The 22,131-nt window shown below is 35.5% G+C and overlaps 1 protein-coding gene across 1 annotated transcript in view; it reads right to left on the bottom strand.

Moving 5' to 3' along the window:
- Positions 1-22,131, bottom strand: part of CCDC73 (coiled-coil domain containing 73) — a 122,577-nt gene that overhangs the window by 3,951 nt on the left and 96,495 nt on the right. The window contains exons 12-16 of the mRNA XM_046015605.1: positions 19,022-19,132; positions 13,696-13,830; positions 5,220-5,394; positions 2,193-3,692; positions 114-247 (exon numbers count right to left, since the gene is read on the bottom strand). Of these exons, the coding sequence (XP_045871561.1) occupies positions 114-247; positions 2,193-3,692; positions 5,220-5,394; positions 13,696-13,830; positions 19,022-19,132 (2,055 nt within the window). The remainder of the gene's footprint in view (positions 1-113; positions 248-2,192; positions 3,693-5,219; positions 5,395-13,695; positions 13,831-19,021; positions 19,133-22,131) is intronic.

Here is a 22,131-nt window from a genome sequence, read left to right as displayed (position 1 = left end):
ATATTATTTTGGAGATCAGTTAGGTCTTAAAGCATCCAGATGCACACAGTTCTACACGTATCTGTAGAATTAGCTCACTAAGGTCTGCTTGGCAATATTTTTAATTGACTTACGTGTTCTGTGGGAAAAGAAGAATCGTAAAAAGTCTTTGCAGTCGCATTCCTCTCTTCACTGGGCTCTCCCTTGGGATCTGGATGGATACTCGAGTTATTCAAAGTGTCAGCAACTCTGTTAATGCTGGTAGTATCTGGTTGACAAAGAGGAAATGGCAACAACTGAATTTTATTCTCCAGGCACTCATTTTAGGACTGAACTTGTTTTTCTCTGATCCTATCTATGCTTTTGTATTTTAAAAGTAACTATTTTGTTTTTATTTTGAATATTCTATAGTTTTCACTGACTTTGCTCTTAATATACATTAGGCACTTCATTTCAGAAAACAAAATTTTATTGCTACTTTCTAAAACCTGCTGGTTTCACGCTAAAATGAGTGAAATGGTGTAAATATCTTCTAAGACAAAATAACTCCCATAAAATGTTACCCTAATTCCCCTGGTTATTGCATTGCCACAGATGTAAACATACTAAGATTGAGGGGAAAAAGTCTTAATCAACTAAAAGTCAGATTTATAAAATATATTTAAAGAAACTGGCCACGGTAAGAAGCCCAACAAACAAGCTGACTAGTAGGGGCCACTGGAATTTAATAAGTAGATAATGATTTAGAGAAACATGTCAGCTTTGAAGGTTAAAAGATACTTGTATCTTTTATGAGTGGATATTTTACAAGTTGAATTTCTACAGAATTTTCAATCTCCTCTTCCATTCTTTTTTGTATCATTGAGCTGTAACGTAGAAGAAAAGCCTTGTGAGAAAACAGTCAACATGAGATCAGTGCCTTAACAGCACTTGCCTAACTGCAGCATTCAACAGATTCAAAATTAATGGAATCTGAAGTTAATACATTTTACTCTATTAGGAAAGTTACAATGTGTAAGATGAGGTTTTACAGTATTTTGGTGGTTTCCGTTTTTCCCTGCATTACCTCTCTATGCTAGTAAACCTGATATGCTTATTTTGCTTTTAATTCCCAATTTTTCTCTTCAAAGTTCCATTAATTGCCTCTTTTTAAAAGAATCTGGTAGCTCTGAGGGCTGTTCAGAGCTTTCCTTGTAATCTGCATTTCTTTAATGGGTCTAAAATCACACTGTTCAACGGCCAAGTTCCCTCAAAAATCTAAGAATATCTTTAACAACCTCAATAACTTTCACTACGAGATTGCTATTAACAAAGTAAACTTTTTTCATGATAATCTTAAACTGCTATTCATTGTTAAAGTTACATCTGCACAGCATTTATACATGATATGTAGTATATTTCTATTTTTAAATATTTTTGGTAGGAAAAATTTAAAATACACAAAAATAGAATATGAACTTAGACCATCACCCAGCTTAAACACCCATCAGTGTTAAGTCCTATGTATTTCATCCATTTACCTTTCCCCCTATTTTTTATTCTAGAATATTTTTATAAAGCAAAATTTGGACACTTAATTCATGTGGTGGTTAGGATGCACTATTCTCTGAAATGTTGAATATTTGAATGTTTTAATGTTGGTACATAACTAAGGGATTCCATTTAAAGTGTTTGAGTTACAAATATAGTGATACGAAATGTATTAATGTTACACCTCAACAGTGTTTGTAAAATGAAAGGTGGATTCTGGTGCTGGTGAAGGGAAGCTAGAAGTAGCAAAGTCAAGGAAAGAGGGAGAAAATTGGGAGAAGAAAATGAGGGAAGTTTTTTCAGTATAGAATGAAAAGGAATAAACATGACCATTGGCAGATGCCTTATCAACAACTGAGATTCTAATTAGATAGTTGTTGCTAATTTAAAATTAATGACCTGGACCTGTGATTGTTTCTGCTATTTCCAGTTCCTTGGTGAAATTTTTTAAAATTTCCAGTATGCATTTGCACCTTAGTACATGTTGATATTAGTGGCTCAGATTTAGGTGAAAAGAAATCCACTCATATTTCCTACTTTTACATATATACATGTATAGAGTATCTTAGGATCAGGTAAAAAAAATATGCAAGTAGTTCATTTTACACATAAACAGCCCCTTTATCAGCAATAAGGAGTAGAAATTCAAATTTTAAAAGAAAACATAAACATTGTTTTCTTACCTGGTCCAATATCCTTCCTGATACCATCATCGTTTTTGCAAAGTGTCATTGAAACCACATTTTTGTTTGCTGATGGGCCTACTGGTCTCTCCTTCAACAAAGGAATGCTAGAAGTTGAAGTGCTCAGTGTTTGACTTTCAGTTTGATTTACTTTTGACCAAGGACTGGGGTCTAAGAAATTCACATATACTGGAATTTTCTCAGTTTTTTTATCTGAAGTTGAAAGATCAAAAGCTGACCTTCCACTTCTGTTTACTAAATCTCCAGATGGCTTTATGTGAAATGAACATGATTCTTCCAGCTGTCCTTCACTGTAAATTTTTCCTGAAACGATGTCATTTAATGACTCTGTTTTCTCTGTATTATTTAACAATGAATGCTGTCTTTCATTGACATTCACAAAAAGAAAGAGGTCATTTTTTGTGGCATTAGTTATCTGAGTCTCATCAATCTGACTCTCTTTATTAGAAAACTGTATTTCTGTGGAAGTTTGCATAGGAACAGCAATTTTCATGTCTTCAGCTTGTGAAGTATGTATATTCTCATTTTTAGCCTGAAGATGGGAAGTGGTTGCACTGTTTTCTAAGTATCCCAGACAGTTCTTTAGCTGGCTAGTATGCATCTCATTCAGATTTTCCCGCATAGTTCGTTCACCAGGGCTTGAGTTGGGTTTCACCAACATAGGCATAATATTAACATTTTTATCTGAGTTCTTAAGAAGTACTTTCAAATTCTCACTGAAAGCAGCCGATGAAATGGGCTTGTTAGTTGCTGTGTCAGAGGGAATAGTCGGTTCAGGTCTCTCTGAAGTATCATTACCGATCTGCTGGAAAATTGGAGTTTGTTTAAATGGCAATACACTGCACTCACTTTTCTTATTTAACAGTTGCATTTGGTTTATTTTACATTGTTTATCCTCTAAGATAACATTACTTGACTCCTGTAAACTGTATTTCTGACACTGAACAGCATTCTTTTCTACATTGAGAGATGAATCCAGATCTGCTTTGGTTTGGTCACTACTTGTAATTTCCTTCTCTGTGGCATTTTCTTGAATCCCTGGAAGCAATCTGAACCATTCAAATCGTTCATCTTCAGAAACATCTTTCTTTTGATTTGTATGCTGAGCCACCTCACTTAGGATATTGTTAGATGATCTGCTATTATCAACCTCCAGAGGGGCATCTGCATTGTGAAGACCGAATCCTTCAGTTCTTTCTAGGAGTATCTTTTCTGTTTCTATTGATCTGTCTGCCCCTAAAAAAGAATTTTTTGGTAATTTAAATTTTGTACATCCATTGTCTTTTCCTGAACCCACCTTGTCTTTTATTTCTGCAGTAACTGCTTTTCTAAAGTCAGTAACATTCAAGGTTTGTGCTTGATTAACTAGTTCTTTTTCTGTGCCGAGGTTTTTGCTTAGGGAGATTTCACTCTGATTTTCATCCTGAGATACAGTAGGATCAGTTTCATTCTTGGAGCTTTCTTCAAAAAGCTGTAAATCTGTCATGAAGAGAACACAGTAAATTTTTATATTATACCCTAAAACCTGCTTTTATAAGACATAATGTATTAGCTATTTATGTAAAAACATTTAGCCTTAAATATTTCACTGGCCATTACACAAACATTACGATACCAATTTTACTAAATATTGAATTCTCTTGTCATAATAACATTTAGCATGCTAAATATTTGGCTCTTCTCATATTAAATTTTGATTTCACAAAGTATTTTTGGTTTAAAAAGAGGGAAGTTGAGGGTATTAGGAAACGGTTTTTAGTTTTCTAGTCTTTTACACTCCTTTTGAGCATACAGTACAATGCCGTGTAAACATACAGCCAAGTGAATAAAAATGAATTTATCCTAACAAGTTAGACTCTAATTTCTATTACTACTGTCAAACAAATATTTAACCAAGGAACCTGAAGATCTAATTGGCTTTATTAAATGATTCACTGAATCAGACTGCATCCTATCTAGCAAAGAAAAAAGAGCCCCATTGAGCTACAAAGAAAAAGGTTTTTAAAGGTAGAGAATGAATAGACAAAGGAAATTATTAGCAAAGAATACATTGTTTGAGGCAAGGCTGCCCTCCTAAGGGGAAACAAAGAGGTCTGTCAATGGATTTCTTACTGCTGATCAGAAGATTCCAGGTTGACTAATTAAAGGCTACATTCCTGAGGATTGAAGCTGCAGTTTGGTTGGTATTAAGTTTTGGTTTGCTGACATGGGTTCTTAACACGAGTAACTCCATTTTGGGCCTGTGGTTTTCTTTTTTACCACTTCTGAGGATCCAGAATTGCTAGCTGTTTCTTCAAGACTGGCAATTACCACTTTTTATTCATTATCTTCTAAGTATTTTAAAGTTTGGAGATACTTTTGTGCAAAAGTATAGAATACTTAAGAAATATGTTTTATTCATCTAGGTTTTAACCATAGATTTCAAATTTTCCATACAGTTAAAAATAACCTAGAATACGAAATTCAGGACTTGAAGAGCTTTAGTCCATTCATTTTCTCTACAACATCTCCACCAAGTGGTTGTTCAGCCTAGGTTTGAACACCTTCATAAAGTAAGTCTATGGTCTTTATAAGCAATTCTTTTTCAAGATGGACAAGTTTCGTAAATTATTTCAACGGTTACAGAAAGGCATCTGAACTAAGAAAAGTGCTCTAGGTCGGATACTCAGAAGGTTATTCATATCCCAGAGAACACACTCCACAAAGCAGTGAATGCAGGAAACTGAATGCAAAAAGCTATGGAGGAACTGATAAGGAAAGGCAGAAATAGAATTTTCCCTAAAAATACTGACTATAAAGAATATCTCAAAAGAAGCCATCTTAAGACATACACAAATGAAAAAGAGTTTCTTCAACTACAGTACAGGATCCTCAAAGCAAAGACTTTAATTGGTACTCCCCTGAATTCCGTAGGTGGCCTTGCACAGCACTTTGACAGATCCTTTATTTGTGGAAGAAAGGGGGAGCTCAGTATTTAAAATTAGAAAATAGCAATATGCTGGTTACCTTCTACATTGACTTCTATAAACGGACCCTCTTTCTCCTCTTCTCTGTAGTTCGTATCTGAACAAAAACTCAAAGTATCTTTCTTTATTTCTTGCCCAGAATTGTATTTCTGTATGATGTTTTCTGATTTTTCCATTGACATTTCAATGTTTTTAGTATTTACTTCTGGAATATTCTAATGGAAAATGGAAAAAAAATACCTTTAATGTAAAAACATTGTTAAATAGTATAACAATTCTGATAAAAATTCTGATAAATTCTGATAAATTTATTTTATCTGATAAAAGTACAATCTGTGTTTCAAGTCAACCATTCAGCAATTTATATTTGAAGGCCAAATGACTTACTAAATGTAGTATACTACTCTTTGTAATAAGATCTCTTCAACCTCATTTTGTATAGTTTATCATGTTTAAACAAAACTGAGACCCTCTGAGGTTTTCAATATGCATTCTACATTATTATATAACCTCACACATTATATATAATAAAATAACCACTCATTAAAAGCAAGGTAGTCATGGTGAGCAAACTGTTTTGAGTATTTGGTATTTTTATGTATCTTGAAAGTAGTGGATCAGTTCAACATCCTTTTATTCCCTCTATATTCAGCACATAGCCATGGAAACACTGCACTAAGCTTTCGGATACAATAAAGAACAGCCTACAGACCCTAGCCTCAAGAAACAATCCAGGAGGAAGATAGGAAAAGAATAATCTAGATGAGGATAGGAGGCACTCCAGGGAAAACAAAAGACATACACAGATGCTAAACACAAGCGAGATTATAGTCTTCATGAATAACTCAGGATTTCTTTCAGCTAGAGCTTAGATTGCTGGGAGAATGGAGAGATGGGAGGCTTGAGGTAAGCTATGCCCAGGTCATTAAGGGCAAAATACAGCATGCTAAGGGTTTCCAGGAAGACCATGAGAAGTCACTGAAGGGTTTTAGACAAGGTAATAAACACGATCTGATTGGAAAGACCATTCTGGCTGCAGCGTCAAGAATAGATTAACGTTTTCTGAACTTCATTGGTTAAAAACTGCTATGAAAAGTAAATGTTCTACAACACAGCACACCAGATACCTACTCAGTGAGATTATATTCTGTTTTCTATGCTACGTTATTTCATTTTTTAAAGAATGCTGGTCACAGACCACTAAACTAATTTACATGAACCACTAATAGTCTGCACCTAGAAGTCTGAAAAATACTAAATTAAAGGGAGACAACATGAGGCAGAGAGATGGATCAGAAGAGTGTCCTACTGCTATAGTCCAGGTGATATCAGTAGAGATGAAGAACTGAATAGATACATGAATTATTTATGAGCTAATCAACAGGACTTGATGAATGATGGGATATAAAACAGAGTCAAGACTGACAGAGTTTAGATTAGGTATATAGAGGTGACTGGTGGATGTTATTTACTCAACTAGAAAACAGGAGTAGTAGCAGGTGTGGATGAAAATGTCATGGGTTGTTTGAACCTGCTGAGTGTGAAAAGTTAGTAAGATAATAAGGTAGAGATGTCTAATGAACATCTAGATTTATGAATCTGGAGCTTATGAGAAAATTTACCTAGAAATGTAGATTTGAAAATCATTGGTAGAGAGGTGGCCACTGAAGATGTACAAGTTGATGAGACTAACTAATGAGAGTATATTTTGAAGGAAAAAATGGGTAAAGCATAAAATGCTAATGAAAACCACAAAAGAGGCAGAAGAAGAGAAGCTTGCAAAGGATAAATCTGTAAAGGAGAATGACAAAAACAGTATGGTAGCTACCAGGAGCTTTAGTAGTCTTGGATAAATATGGGTTCAAATCTGGTTTCAGTACTTAGAAAGTATGAAATCTTAGAAGAATATAGTAGTTAACCATTGCTGTGTAACAAGTTACCCAAACTTAGAGGTTTAAACCAGCAAACATTTATTATGCCATAGTTTCAATGAATCAGGAAATCACAAATGATTTGGCTTGGTGACTCAGGGTCTCTCATGAGGTGCTACGCAAGCTGTTGTTACTGGAAGCCTTAACTGGGGCTGGAGGGTCTGCGCCTAAGAAGACTCACTCAATGGCTGGCGGTTGGTGCTGGCTGTTCGGTGGGGTGCCTAAGTTCTCTTCTATGGGGCCTTTCTTCCTCCAGGAACCTGACTTTACAGGGAGAGAGATGGACACAGGATCAAAAAAGTTTTTTTGTGTACCTTGTAAAATGAGAGAAACCTTAGCACGTTTAATTGTCAATGGAAAAATATAAACTAGTAACTCACAAAAGAAATACAACTGACAAACATAAGAAAATGTGTTTGGGGCACCTGGCTGGCTCAGTTGGTAAGCATCTGCCTTTGGCTCGGGTCATGATCCCAGGGTTCTGGGATCGAGCCCCACATGGGGCTCCCTGCTCGGTGGGGGGCCTGCTTCTCCCTCTGCCTGCTCTACCTGCTGCTCCCCTGCTTTGTTCCATTCTTGTTTTATCTCTCTCCATCCAGAAAAGTGAATAAAATCTTTAAAAAATACATGTTTAATAAAAGTGAAAATTAAAACTGATTAAGGTAAGAATTCAGAGAGTTTGGGTATACATGTGTGTTTATATGTGGTTGGTGGGAGTATAATCTTTCTGGAAGGCAGTCTCACAATATGTGTCAAAATTATAAGGAGCAAGCTCTTTGATCCAGCAGTACTATTTCTGGAAATTTATCCTAAAGAAATCATCACAAAAGTACACAAAGATATTTGTATAAGGATGTTCTACAGTAGAGGAGTAGAGAGATTAATTATGGCACATCTCATTCATACAATTGGAACTGTGATACATGTCAATTTCTACTGACTTAGAAAGCCACTATTTAAGTTAAAATAAAAAGGCAGTTTCTTGAAAGGTTTAATATAGACTTAGCAAATCCACTCTAGGTTTATACCTCCCCAAAACTGAAAACAGAGACTCACACAGATGGCTGAATGCCAGTATTCAGCAGCGTTATTCACAGTAGCCAAAAGGTGAAGACCCAAGTGTCATTAACAAATAAATAGATAAACAAAAGGTGGTATATTCATTCACTGGAATATTATTCTGCTGTAAAAAGGAATAAAGTTCTAATATAGGCTCTAACATGAGTGAACTCTGAAAACCTCATGCTAAGTGAAATAAACCAGATAAAAAGGACAAATATTACACAATTCCACTCATATAAAATATATAGAATAGGCAAATTCATAGAGTCAGAAAGTAAATTAGAGGTTACCAGAAGCTGGGGAGAGGGGAGGTAGGGAGTCACTGGTTAAACAGTTTCAATTTGGAATGAATCTTGGAAATAGTGGTGAAGACTGCACAACACTGTACTTAATAATTAATTGTAATTAATGCAATTGAATTGTAATTTTAAATGTCAACAGAAAGGACCAACATGATGGATCTAGCAAAAAAAAATTTATTATAGATGTTCAGATATTTAAAGGACATGAATATAATAAAAATATACCCCCCCAAAAGAATCAAATGGAAATTCTAGAGAAGATATATACACTATCTGGAATAAAAACTCACTGTATAGGCTTAACCAAGATTAAACATATTAGAACAAAAGATAATTGGACTTCGGGGCACAGAACAATAGAAACTCCCAATGGGAGAAGACAGAGAAAAAAGACTGAAAACAATGTACAGCACCTGATAACCTGGGGGACACTATCAAGCAGTTTAATGTATGTGTAGTTGAAGTCCCATAAGAGGAGAAGAAGGGGACAAAAAAAAATCTTTGAAGAGGTAATGACCAGAAATTCACCAAATATTATGAAAATTCATTCCACAGATTCACAAATCCTTCAATAAATCCCAAGCAAGATACACACAAAATCAAACCAAGGCAGGATATGATAAAGAAGGATGTGAATGTACCAACTGTAGACTTGCCAGAAGCAATGCAAGCAATAGTGCAACAGCGTCTCCAAATGAATGAAGGAGAAAACTATCCATCTAGAATTTTAGATCCACCGAAAATACCCTTTACAAATTAAGGAGAAATAAACACTTTTCCAGACAAATAAAAGCTGAGAGGATTCCTCACCAGATATGCACACACTTACACAAACACACAAATATTAAAGGAAGCTCTTCAAGCTGAAGTACTAGGATACCAGCTAGAAACCTGGATCTACACTAATGAATAAAGAGTGCCTGAAATGGTAAATATGACTGACGGTAAAAGACATTTTCTCTAATTCTTCATTTTCTTAACCAGGTTAAAAAAAAAGGTTAAAATTTTAAAGTAAATAACACTATATGGTAGAGTTGATAACATGTAAAAGTAAAGTGTATTATAAGAATAACACAAAAACCAGGAAGGAGAAAATGAGAATATAGTATTGTGAGCTTCTTCCTAATCAGAGAATTGGGCATAATCTTATTTGAAAGCAGAACTATAATCAATTACTCCAGAAAAAACTTGGCAATCTATGGCCAGTGTGCCAAATATGGCCTACTATTTTGGCAAATATACTTTTATTGGTACACAACCATACCGATTTATGAACTACACAGATCAGAATAGTTTAAGTAGTACATTTTATGTTATGTATTTTTTACCAGAATAAAAAAATACAAGGAACAGTTCTCAAAGAGAAAAGACTTCCTCATGTTATTACTCAACATAAAGGAATTATGAATATTCCCTTTAGAAAAAGTCACAGGATTTAAAAGGATACATAAGGCAAGCACTAATCATTAGTGCTTCTCCCACTAATTGGGAGAAGCACTAGTCTTCTCCCACTAACAAGTACACACAAAAAAATCAGTAGGGATAGAAAAGACTTGAATAACATTATCAACCAGCCTGATGTAACTGACAGTTATAAAACATTCAACCAACCAATAACAATACACATTCTTTCAAGGGGACGTGAAATATTCACCAAAATAGAGGCACTTGGGTGGCTCAGTCCACTAAGCGTCTGCCTTCAGCTCAGGTCATGATCTCAGGGTCCTAGGATCAAGTCCTGTGTCTCTCTTAGGCTCTCTGCTTAGCAGGGGGTCTGCTTCTCCCTCTACCTCTGCTCCTCCCCGCCCCCCCCCCCATTCTGTGTGCATGCTCTCTCTCAAATAAATAAAATCTTTTAAAAAAGAAGAAAAATACTCACCAAGATAATAGGCTTGGCTAAAAAGCAAGTCTTTTTAAAGAAAACCCTTAATCTCACAAACTGAGGGGTGCTGGGGGTAGGGATAGGGTGGCTGGGTTATGGACATTGGGGAGGGTATATACTATGGTGAGTGCCGTGAATTGTGTAAGCCTGATGATTCACAGACCTGTACCCCTGGAGCAAATAATACATCGTATGTTAATTTTAAAAAGGATATTTATATTTAAACGGATATATTTATATTTAAAAGGATAAAAGCCTTACAGAAAATGTTCTCTGACCACAACTAAATTATAGCTGAAATCACTGAAAGATATTTGGAAAATTCTCAAATACTTGGAAATTGAACCACAGTTATAAGTCATGCCTATGGTTTATGCCCATACCCATGGATCAAGGAAGACCTCACAAAAGGAATTTTTAAATATGAATAAGGATGAAAACACTACATGTCAGAATTTGTGGGATGAAGCTATAACAATGCTTAGAGGAAATTTTATAGCTTTATATGCTTATATTAGAAAACAAGAAAGGCCAATAATCAATTGTCTAAGTTTCCATGTTAAGCAGCTAGAAAAAACGTATCAAAGCCAAAGTAAGTAGGATGAAGGATCGTTCCAATTTTAGTATATGTGCTGCCGAAGCGAGTACAGTAGGATGAAGGAAATAATAAAGTTAACAGCAAAAGCCAATGAAATAGAAAATGAACAAACATGAGAAGGAAATCAATGAAGTCAAAACCTGGTTCTCTGAGAAGACCAATAACGTTGAAAATCTAGCTAAACTGATGAGAGAGAGAGAGGAATAAGGAGGAAGAGAAGGAGGAGTGGGAAGAAGATGAGGCAGGACAACACAAATGAGAGGACATTAATAAGGGGGAATGTAATAATAAAGGAATATCAGGAGCAACTCTTTGCCAACAAATTTGACGACTCAGATGAAAAGGACAAGTTCCCTGAGGGACAAAAATCACCAAACACCACTGTGGTGTAAGTGTCCCAGATAGCTCCCTGGTTCCATGATTTGCGGTATACAGTTGTACTAAGGACTAAGATCTCCAAACAGCACAGGGAAAAGGCATATCGGGGTAGAGTCTGGAGTAAAGCAGGTACAAACTTTCAGGAGTCCCATCTTAGTGAAATCATACAGGACATGCTTATCCTGCAACAGTGAATTGTGACAACAAATGTGAATTTTCCTCCACGAGGTAAGCTCATCAGAGATTACGTGCACAAGGTTTTTTTGGGTGCTGGTCATGCAGGCACCACCTGCCTAGCGCACGCCAGAGCTCTGGACTCCCAATAAGAAAACACAAGTTCAGAGTAAAGCACGATGTTTAACTAACACTTTAGGCACAGTGAGCCACTCCTGGCAGTTAGGAAATGGTGGGGAACCTTCTCCAGAACCAAGTTTCCACGTACCAGTCAAGGGCCAACTTTGTATGCAGGCCTTTCTGAGGATAGCATTTACAGGCCTCTCTGTTAACTATTTCTTCTGCACACCAACACAAGAAGAATTAAAGTGAACTGCCCTATCAATAATACTGAGCTTGTTATTAAAAATATTCCCACGAAGAAAAAGCAGATAGCTTCAAAGCAAATTCTATCTAATATTTAGTAAAGAAATACTACCAACTCTACACAATACTCTTCCGGGAATGGGGAACACACTCTAACTTATCTTATGAAGTCAGTATTACTCTGATATGAAAACCAGACCAAAAGAACACAAAGAAAAAACAAATGAAACCTACAGATCAGTATTCCTAATCAATGCAAAATCCTTAACATAGCATTAACAAATTACATCCAATCATCTATTAAAAAGATAATAAATATTTTAAGAATGCAGTGTTATTTTAAATTTGTAGATCAATTAATGTAATTAATTGGCTAATAACATTAATGGAATAAAGAAAAAATTATCTCAACAAATACAGAAAAACCATTTCACAAAATTTAATACCCATTCATGGTTAAAAACTCAGCAAACTAGGAACAGAAGGAAACTTACTCATTCTGATAAAAAACATATACAAACAATGTATAACTAACATCCTATGAAATGGTTAAAGACTAAAAAATGGAGAAACAGGGCGCCTGGGTGGCTCAGTGGGTTAAGCCGCTGCCTTCGGCTCAGGTCATGATCTCAGGGTCCTGGGATCGAGTCCCGCATCAGGCTCTCTGCTCAGCAGCAAGCCTGCTTTCCTCTCTCTCTCTGCCTGCCTCTCTGTCTACTTGTGCTCTCTCTCTGTCAAATAAATAAATAAAATCTTTAAAAAAAAAAAAAAAATGGAGAAACAAGGCAAGCAAGTCCACTGTCAAAACTTTCATTCAACACTGTACTAGAGAGTCTTAGCTACTGCGATAAATTGAGAAAAAAGTAAAATTCATACAAAGCAGAAGGAAATAAAACTTCCTTAAATTCACAGATGACATAATATACACAGAAAACCCAAAAATTAGAAGAAAAAAAAACCCCTACCATTACAATAAATTTTAAAGGGTAATAGGGTCAATGTATAAAAATCAAATTTTACTTCCATGTACTAGCAAGAAACAATTAGAAAAATAAACTTTCAAAATACTATTTATAATAGGATTCTAAAATATGAAATATTCAGGGATAAATTTCACAAAACACTTTAAAGACTTACACAATGAAAATTACAGAACATTTCTGAGAAAGATATTAAAGAATGTCTAAATAAATGTAAAGATATACCATGTTCACAAATTGGAGGACTCAATACTGTTGAGATGTCAGTTCTTCACAAATTAATCTACAGATTCAACACAATCCAAAATCCTACAGTCTTGGTTTTTTGTTTTTTTTTTTAGAAACTGACAAACTGATTCTAAAAATTATCTGGAAATGCAAAGGGTGCAGAATAGTCAAAACAATCTTGAAAAAGAAAAAGAAAATCAAGGACTTGCACTACCACATTTTAAGACTTCTTACAAAGCTACAGTAATAAACAAGTGTTGTGTATTGACTTAATGATAAACATATAATCAATGGAACATAATAAAGAATTCAGAAATATATCCACACATATATTAGATCAACTAATTTTCAAAGAACGTACCAAAGTACAATGAGAGAGAAAAAAAGTCTTTTCAAGAAATGTGTGTATAATAACTGAAAATCCATGTCCAAAAAATGACCCTCAATCCTTCTATAATATTGTACACAAAAATAAACTGAAAATGTATCACAGACTACATACTTATACTCATTTTTTTTAAGTTGGGACCCTGAAAATATAAAGCAGAGAGAAAATCATCAGTAATGGTCCTAATTTCTTTAAGTTTTATGCCCCCCCAAACACTTGAATTTTACCTGAAGCTTCTTGTCTTTCTCAAACTTCTTCTGATCACATAATTCACTGCAATGTTCTTGTAACTTAGTATGAGTTTCTTTAAGTGATGATAACTCATTTTTTATTTCATTAATTTCCCCATTAAGTTCTTCAACCTAATACAAAATTTAACCAAAATGAATAGTTATATAAATGTGTTTTGTATGAGGATGCCTCAGTGGCTCAGTCAGTTGAGCATCAGACTTGGTTTCAGCTCAGGTCATGTCTCAGGGTCCTGAGATGGAGCCCTGTGGTAGGCTCTGCTCTCAGCAGGGAGTCCGCTTGAGATTCTCTCCCTCTGTCCCCCCGACCGCCCCGCTCACATACACTCTCATAAATCAATCAATCAATCAATCAATCTGTTTTGTATGATGATATTTTATTAACACAAATTTTTGGAAATAGTAAAAAAAATTAAAATGATCCCAAAGTAATTACTAATATTGAGAGCTACCATTCATTGAATTGTGCTGAGTACTTAAATACAATTTCATACTCATAAAAATCCCCAATTTACAGGTGAGAAATGTGAGGCTCCCAGAGGTTTAAGTAATTTGCCAAGATCAGGTGGATATAGTCAGGCAGGATCCAAATCCAAAGCTAAATATAGGGGTTGTATTCTTAATTACTACATTTAACAATCTCTTCTTACAAATGAAAAATTATTTTTTAAAATTCTCTAAAAGTTACACCTTCATTACTTTCTTGAAGTTTTATTTTCTTGTTGCAAATCAGACATACAGATTTTATCTCAACTGAGTGACAAGTACTAAGCACGAAGTAGTGCAAAAATAACTGACATTTGAGCCTGATATTTACATCCAGACACGGGGCTTTCACTGGCTGTTTAAAATCTCTTTCGTGGGAACCTCAAATATAAGACAAAGTAAGTGCCACTGAGTCCCTGTGGAGGCTAGCAGACATGAACTCCCCTGTTACTTCCCGTCATCTCATCTATTCTTAACTTTTTGTTTTTTTTAAAGATTTTATTTACTTATTTGACAGACAGAGATCACCAGTAGGTAGAGAGGCAGGCAGAGAGAGAGGGGGAAGAAGAGGAGAGAGCCCGATGCAGGACTCGATCCCAGTACCCTGGGATCATGACCTGAGCCGAAGGCAGAGGCTTTAGCCAACTAAGCCACCCAGGCACCCCTATTCTTAACCTTTTAAAAGATCTATCTGTGCAAGGTGCTTTTATTCCAAGGCTCAACTTTCCATGAGTTTTTTTTATCCCATCCTTTCCTATTCCCCTCAAAGCTTAGTTATGGCACTAATCTCTTCCCTGTTGCTTATTCACAATTCTTCCCACCATACCAGCATGTTCTCTTCCACCTTACAAACAGAACTAGAACAAGAACAAACCTTACAAAAGGAACAAATATGCTCTTCTCACAGTCTTAACTCATTTCTCTCCTCGACCCAATTACTCTCTCTCTCTCTCTTTTTAAGATATTTTATTTACTTGAGAGAAAGAGAGAATGAGAGAGAGAGCCTGGGGGCGGGGGGTGCGGTCAGAGGGAGAAGCAGACTCCCCGCTGAGCAGGAAGCCCAACATGGGACCCCATCCTGAGACTCCAGGATCATGACCTGAGCCAAAGGCAGTTGCTTAACCAACTGAGCCACCCAGGTACCCATCTCTCTCCCTTTAAAAGAAAAAAGATCTATTTCTTTTAGAGAGAGGAGAGAATGTGCATGGGTTTGGAGAGGGGCAGAAGGAGAGAATCTTTAAGCAGAATCCCTGCTGAGCGTGTTGTATGACGTGGGGCTGGATCTCACGACTCTGAGATCATGAACTGAGCTGAAGCCAAGAGTTGGACACTTAATGAATTGAGCCACCAGGAGTCCATCTCATTTCTTTAATATAAAAGTCCACACTTGGCTACTTCCAAATTCCAACTTCCCAACCCTCCTTAACAACCTGACTCCTGCCCTCACAATTCTACAGATCTTCCCCCCCGACACACAGATACCACATGCAAATTAGCCAAAAAGCCTTTTTCCCAAGTTTCATACCAGTTAACAGCTCTGCAGCATGACTGTGTTGACTCCTTGTTCTTGGAACAGCCTCTTTTCTTTGTTTTCATGGTATTACTCTTCCTATATCCTCCTACTTTTCTCACTGCTCTTACCAGGCTCCTCCTCCCACGGTGTCCCAACACACACACACCCTACTGTTTCTTCTTTAACCCTCTTCTCTAGTCCCCTGCCTACCTCTCTGCCTACTTGTGATCTCTGTCTGTCAAATAAATAAATAAAATCTTTAAAAAAAAGAGAGTTTTTTTCTAAAACTCAAACCTGACTATGTCACTTCTCTTCTTTAATATTCTCAGTGACTTTCCATTACTTATAAAGTAAAATTCAACTTCCTTAGTAAGGAGTCTCTTGGAAAATGATCTCAACCTATTTTCCAATGTCACATTCCACATATCCTGTGCTTTATTCAAATCAGACTGCTCATCACTCTTGAAAATACAGTTTCATGCCTCCAAGATTTTCCCTTTCTTTACCAAATGGAATGCCAACAAGATGGAAAGAGAAGTGTAGGAAATGGGCACATATTGTTGCTTATTTACACGTTCAAGGCCAAACTAGTATCATCTTTTCTCTAAAATTTTCCCCAGCGCAGCTAAATAGATATGATTTATTTTGTTCTTTCGTAGTAATTTGTTAATACTATCAAAACCACTCCATGCTATTGTGGTCAATTTCATAGTTATCTGTCCATTTGAATGTGAGCTCTTTATTGAGCTTTGTATCTTGGGCATCTCTGAAAATCCAGTACCTAGAATAGTGCCTAATACACAGTAGATGCTCAACAAATGGTATAAATTGAGTTCCTTTTGTGACCTGCGCTTTCCTCTAAATAATTTCTGAATATCCTCATTTATTGTCTTTTTGTCTATATATACCCATTAGCTATATAAGTAGTCGAATGAAAACAGATACACATTAACTGTTTTTTGTAATATTTTGATGAATTTTAACTATACTGTCTAAAGATATTCACAAAATTTTATTTGTACAATATCTCTTTCACTGTTTTCTGGGAAAACAGTTTGTGTGATTCTATCTTATTTTTATCTGTATCTTTTTAAGTTTTTAAAAACCCATCTGGATCCAATCTTAGTAGCAATACCTTCACTATTCTTCACTCAAGAATGGTGAAAAACTTATATAACGGTAGAAATATGATTAAAGAGCAGATCTAACCTCCCATTCAAGAAAACTCTTAAATAGAACCATAGCAGCTTTTTCTTAAAAAAAAAAAAATTTATTTGAGAGAAAGCATGTGCATGAGAGGGAGAGCATGAGCAGGGGGAGGGGTAAGGGGAGAGTGAGAAGCAGACTCCCCTTTGAGCAGGAAGCCTGATGTGGGACTCAATCCCAGGACCCCAGGATCATGACCTGAGCTGAAGGCAGACGCTTAACTGACTGAGCCACCCAGGCGCCCTCAGCTTTTTCTTACTTAACTATGTTCTGTTTAGTACTAAAGCATGTGCAAGTGAAATGACCGTAGAAGCTACAAAATCCTATTTCACACAAATTTATAGAAATTTGTATGATACAGATTTATAGACTGAGGCCTCACTAGTGAAACTGAATGGTTATTTCTTAATTCAGTACACTTTTCCTTGTGGGAGGGGCATGGTTATGGTTTCAGGGAAAATGAATGTTTAATTTCTGAGTGCAACTAATCTCTCTTTTTTGGGCATGGTTCACATGTTTTAGTATATCCTCTTTTCATTTTACAGTTCTCCTTATCCTGACAGTACCATTTCCATGATTTTTAAAAATCAGGAATGAGAAGGAAGTGTTCGGATGCAATGTGAATTTGCTGAAGTTAGAATGAATATTACTACACTTGTTGCTTAATAGTGAACTATAGAGAGTAAGCATTTTTCAGTATTTTGATACAACTAACCATGAAATGCTTTTTGAGATTTGGATGAATCTTATTAAATTCATCAGTGAAGACTTGATCTGTCCAAAATACAAATTAAGGGAACATGTTAGTTTGGGAATGAAGTGAAAACTCAAGAGTTACTTATATAATAATTTATATCAAAACCATCTACAAGAAAATGTTTATCAAACTGGTATTTGGATACATATTAGTATAAAATATATTACATTATTAAGTATTACAAAAATATAGCATAATTAGTATAATAGTCCAGAATATAATCTTTCTATCCCAAAATATAGTTTTCATAAACTCATAGTGACCTTCTACTGTGTGTTAATTCTTTTAAAATAATCAAAAAGAAATAAAAATACATATTAAAATAGAATAATCAATTTTGGGGTCTACCAATTTTTAAAGTGAACCTTTAAATTTTACAACTTTAATTTATGCCATCCATTTCATACCTTTTTTAAAAAATTTTTCCATTTTATTTATTTTTTCAGCGTAACAGTATTCATTCTTTTTGCACAACACCCAGTGCTCCATGCAAAACGTGCCCTCCCCATTACCCACCACCTGTTCCCCCAACCTCCCACCCCTGACCCTTCAAAACCCTCAGGTTGCCCCAACCTCCCACCCCTGACCCTTCAAAACCCTCAGGTTGTTTTTCAGAGTCCATAGTCTCTTATGGTTCACCTCCCCTCCCCAATGTCCATAGCCCGCTCCCCCTCTCCCAATCCCACCTCCCCCCAGCAACCCCCAGTTTGTTTTGTGAGATTAAGAGTCATTTATGGTTTGTCTCCCTCCCAATCCCATCTTGTTACCATTTCATACTTTTATTATCTACTTTACTAAAATGAAAATTTAGTGTAAAATAAACAGATGTGGTTTAAGGAAACAGCTATGTTTATAACATATCAGCTCTTCACGATAAAATGTTAATACTACAGAATTCCACTACCGTACACATGTTCTAAACATGGCTTTAATACATCTCAACAAAACTGCTGAGGAAAGCTAAACAGATCAGCTAATAATACCTATATAATTACTTTAATCATTTTCTAAAATACTATGTAGTTGTTTTATGAAAAGGTAAATTAATTTTTCTTTGTCACATATGGGAAGTCATTCAAATTATATATATCAATATTTATATTAATATAAATATACACACACATATATCTGTGTGATTTTTCATGCATGAAAGCATTACAGGCAATTTTATTAAATTTAGCTTTTCAACAGCATTTACTTTTTGGAAATACAAGTGCAAGAAGGATGTGTGTCTGACTCTATTCCTTTATTATTTTTGCAATATTTTCTTAGCATTTAATAGTTATTTTAAATGTCTACAACTACTTAAAATATTTTAATATTTTAGTATTTTATAAACCTACATGCTTTTTCCAAGTTTTCAGTGCTTTCTCATGCTCATTTTGAAGATTAAGGAACTTTTCTTCATTTTCTTTTACCTTCTCCCTTTGCAGCTCATTATCTCTTTCAAGGGTCTGCAATAAAATTAATTATCCAAAAAATAATCAATACCACATTAATGAATTTTGATGTGTTTTATGTTGCTTGGACCTTTGCTTCTAACATGCTGAAAGTGCCATACAGATCAGTGATAATGTGCTATCTCAACAATAATTTTCATAAATTAACAGAAAGGTGCTTATAGTTTAGTTAACAGGAAATAGGGGGAGGTTATGAAAAAGAAATGGCTATAAAAGGGTATAAAAACATTGCCATTATTCAGTTTCACTGCATAAGTTTTAATGTACTGAAAAAGTAATATAAAGTACAGCACTGAAAAATATGAAATGTAGCATAATCCAGCCTAACTCTACTACAAAATTTTAACTACCACAAAACATTTTTTCCGTATCTGTTTATTTTAGAAATTAACTGGCTAGAAAACCCTTAAATATAATTTTAATTTTTTAAATTTCAAATTAACACTTTTTATAGTACAGCTTCAGTATTTACCATATTAACTTATTACTGCATAAATTAACATAATATAATCACCACTATACAACCCTCTCCCCCCAAAAAACCTTTAAGAGTAAAAATACTGTTTTCTAAGACAAGAGTTTTAAAGCTCTTAAATTACTGTCACCAGTATTATTAGGTTTCTTCAGAGTTTGCTGATAATCCAAGTAAACTTCCATAAAAAGATAGTTAAGAATTCTACCCACATGTCTAATACATCTGGAATTTTTAAAGTTCATTTGTTTATCATTATTAAAGTTATTTACATTCAGAGTAAACATTTCAAGCCACACAAAGGACAGAGAAACAAAGGTAACGTGTCCCTCTATTGGCTCTCCAGTTCTCCTCCCCCAGAGGTAACCACTCTAGCAGTTTCTTGCATAGCCTTCCAGAAACTGTCTCTATCTTTTTTAATACAGATGAGACCATACCATATATATCATGATCTTCTGCAATCTGTTTTTTCTTAAAAAAAAAAAAAGAGTATTTCTTGCTTACTCTCCGTACCATTAAGTACAGATCTATCTCATTTTAAAGGCCTCAATAGTATTCCATCTATTTAAAGAGTTTTCTATTATATCTAGAATATCAATACACAATGACATAATTATGTAAAATTATGGCAAATCTAATAAAAAGCATTTTACAGTTTTAACATTAAAATTCTCCTCCAGCATATAAAGAACATTATTGCACTTTGATAGCCTTCAGTGAATACCTATTTGCCTGCCTTTACTTCAAGATAATGTAACTCTTTATAGAAGTCATGTGTTTTTAATATATAGGCAAATAATAGAGCAGTTTCTAAATATTTACAATGTGTTTATTTAATAGCCATTTACTATTTTAACATCCTAACTAATAGTATCTATTTATACTGATAACACCATATTTTGGAAGAGACACAAATCAAAGTTTAAGAGATGTGAGAAAACATACTACGGCATCTATGTAGTAATAATAAATGACCAAGAGCAGTATGTTCTTAAAACAGTGTATTAGATGTCAGTTGTTTCCTGTCCCCACCAATGCCTCATCTAAAAGAAACTGCCTGGGGCGCTTGGGTGGCTCAGTGGGTTAAATCCTCTGCCTTAGCTCGCGTCATGATCTCAGGGTGCTGGGATCAAGTCCCACATCGAGCTCTCTGCTCAGCAGGGAGCCTGTTTCCTCCTCTCTCTGCCTACTTGTAATCTGTCTCTGTCGGAGAAATGAATAAAATCTTAAAAAAAAAATAAATAAATAAAAGAAACTGCCTATATCAGATACTCTGTTTCCACATTTTGGAGATTTTCCATCCTTCTATTACGATTTGGACCATTGATCTTTCAGTCTGCTACACTATTGAGTGACCTCTGAGGATTTCCTTCTCTCTTCTGGGGTTGGTCTCTTGGTTCCTAGATCCTATTGTTTCATCTTTCCTGGTTTATTCCTGTGTCTTGGTAAAGTAAACCTTCCTTTATTTTTTTTTTTTAAAGATTTTATTTATTTATTTGACAGACAAAGATCACAAGCAGGCAGAGAGGCAGGCAGAGAGAGAGGGGGAAGCAGGCTCCCCGCGGAGCAGAGAGCCCGATGCGGGGCTCGATCCCAGGACCCTGGGATCATGACCTGAGGCGAAGACAGAGGCTTTAACCCACTGAGCCACCCAGGCGCCCCCCTTCCTTTACTTCTTGATAAAAGAGGCACAGGTGGCACATTTTTTGAGGTCCTGCATGTCTGAAAATACCTTTTTTCTACCAACACATAATGATTCATACAGTACAACTCTGCTCTAGAAATCAATTTCTCAGGGGCACCTGGGTGCCTTGGTCCATTGAGCTTCCAAGTCTTGGTTTGGGCTTGGCTCATGATATCAGGGTCATGAGACTGAGCCCCATGTGAGGCTCCACACTCAGCAGGGAGTAACCTTGTGCCCCTCCTTCCCCCTCTGGTCCTCCCCTTTCTCTGTCTCTCAAATAAATAAACAAAATGTTTAAAAAAAAAATCAATTTCTCTCCAAGCACTGAAGGCATGGTTCTATTATCTTCTGTCTTCCAGCACTACCCGTGAGAAGTCGGAAGTCATTATGTTGCCGTTCTTATTCTTAATCCTTTGTGTGTGACCTTATTCTTTTTTCCACAGTTTTAGAATCTTCTCTTTTAGTATAAAATGTCATAATGATATACATGGGTGTTGAGCAAAACAAACTCAAATTCTTCAGTTCTACGTTACGTTCTCATTATTTCTTTGGTCATCTCCTCTCCATTTTCCCTGTTTTCTCCAAAATTCACCAGACCTCTTGGAGTGAATCCCTAATATTCTTTCCCTTCTGTCTTCCATCTTCTTGTCTTTTGGTTCTACCTTCCAGAAAACTATCTCAATATTACCCTCCAATTTTTCATTGTACTTTTTATGTCTGCTGAAATATTTTAAAGTTTCTCTTTTATTCTTGAGTGTTTCTTTTTCTAAAGACTCCTAATTCTTGTTTTTGTGGATTAATAAGTGTATTTCTCTTAATGGAGTGTGTTCTCTTAGA

This window comes from Meles meles, chromosome 8 (genome assembly GCF_922984935.1).
Source record: "Meles meles chromosome 8, mMelMel3.1 paternal haplotype, whole genome shotgun sequence".
NCBI lineage: Eukaryota > Metazoa > Chordata > Mammalia > Carnivora > Mustelidae > Meles > Meles meles.
This window is presented reverse-complemented; position numbering and strand designations above follow the sequence as displayed.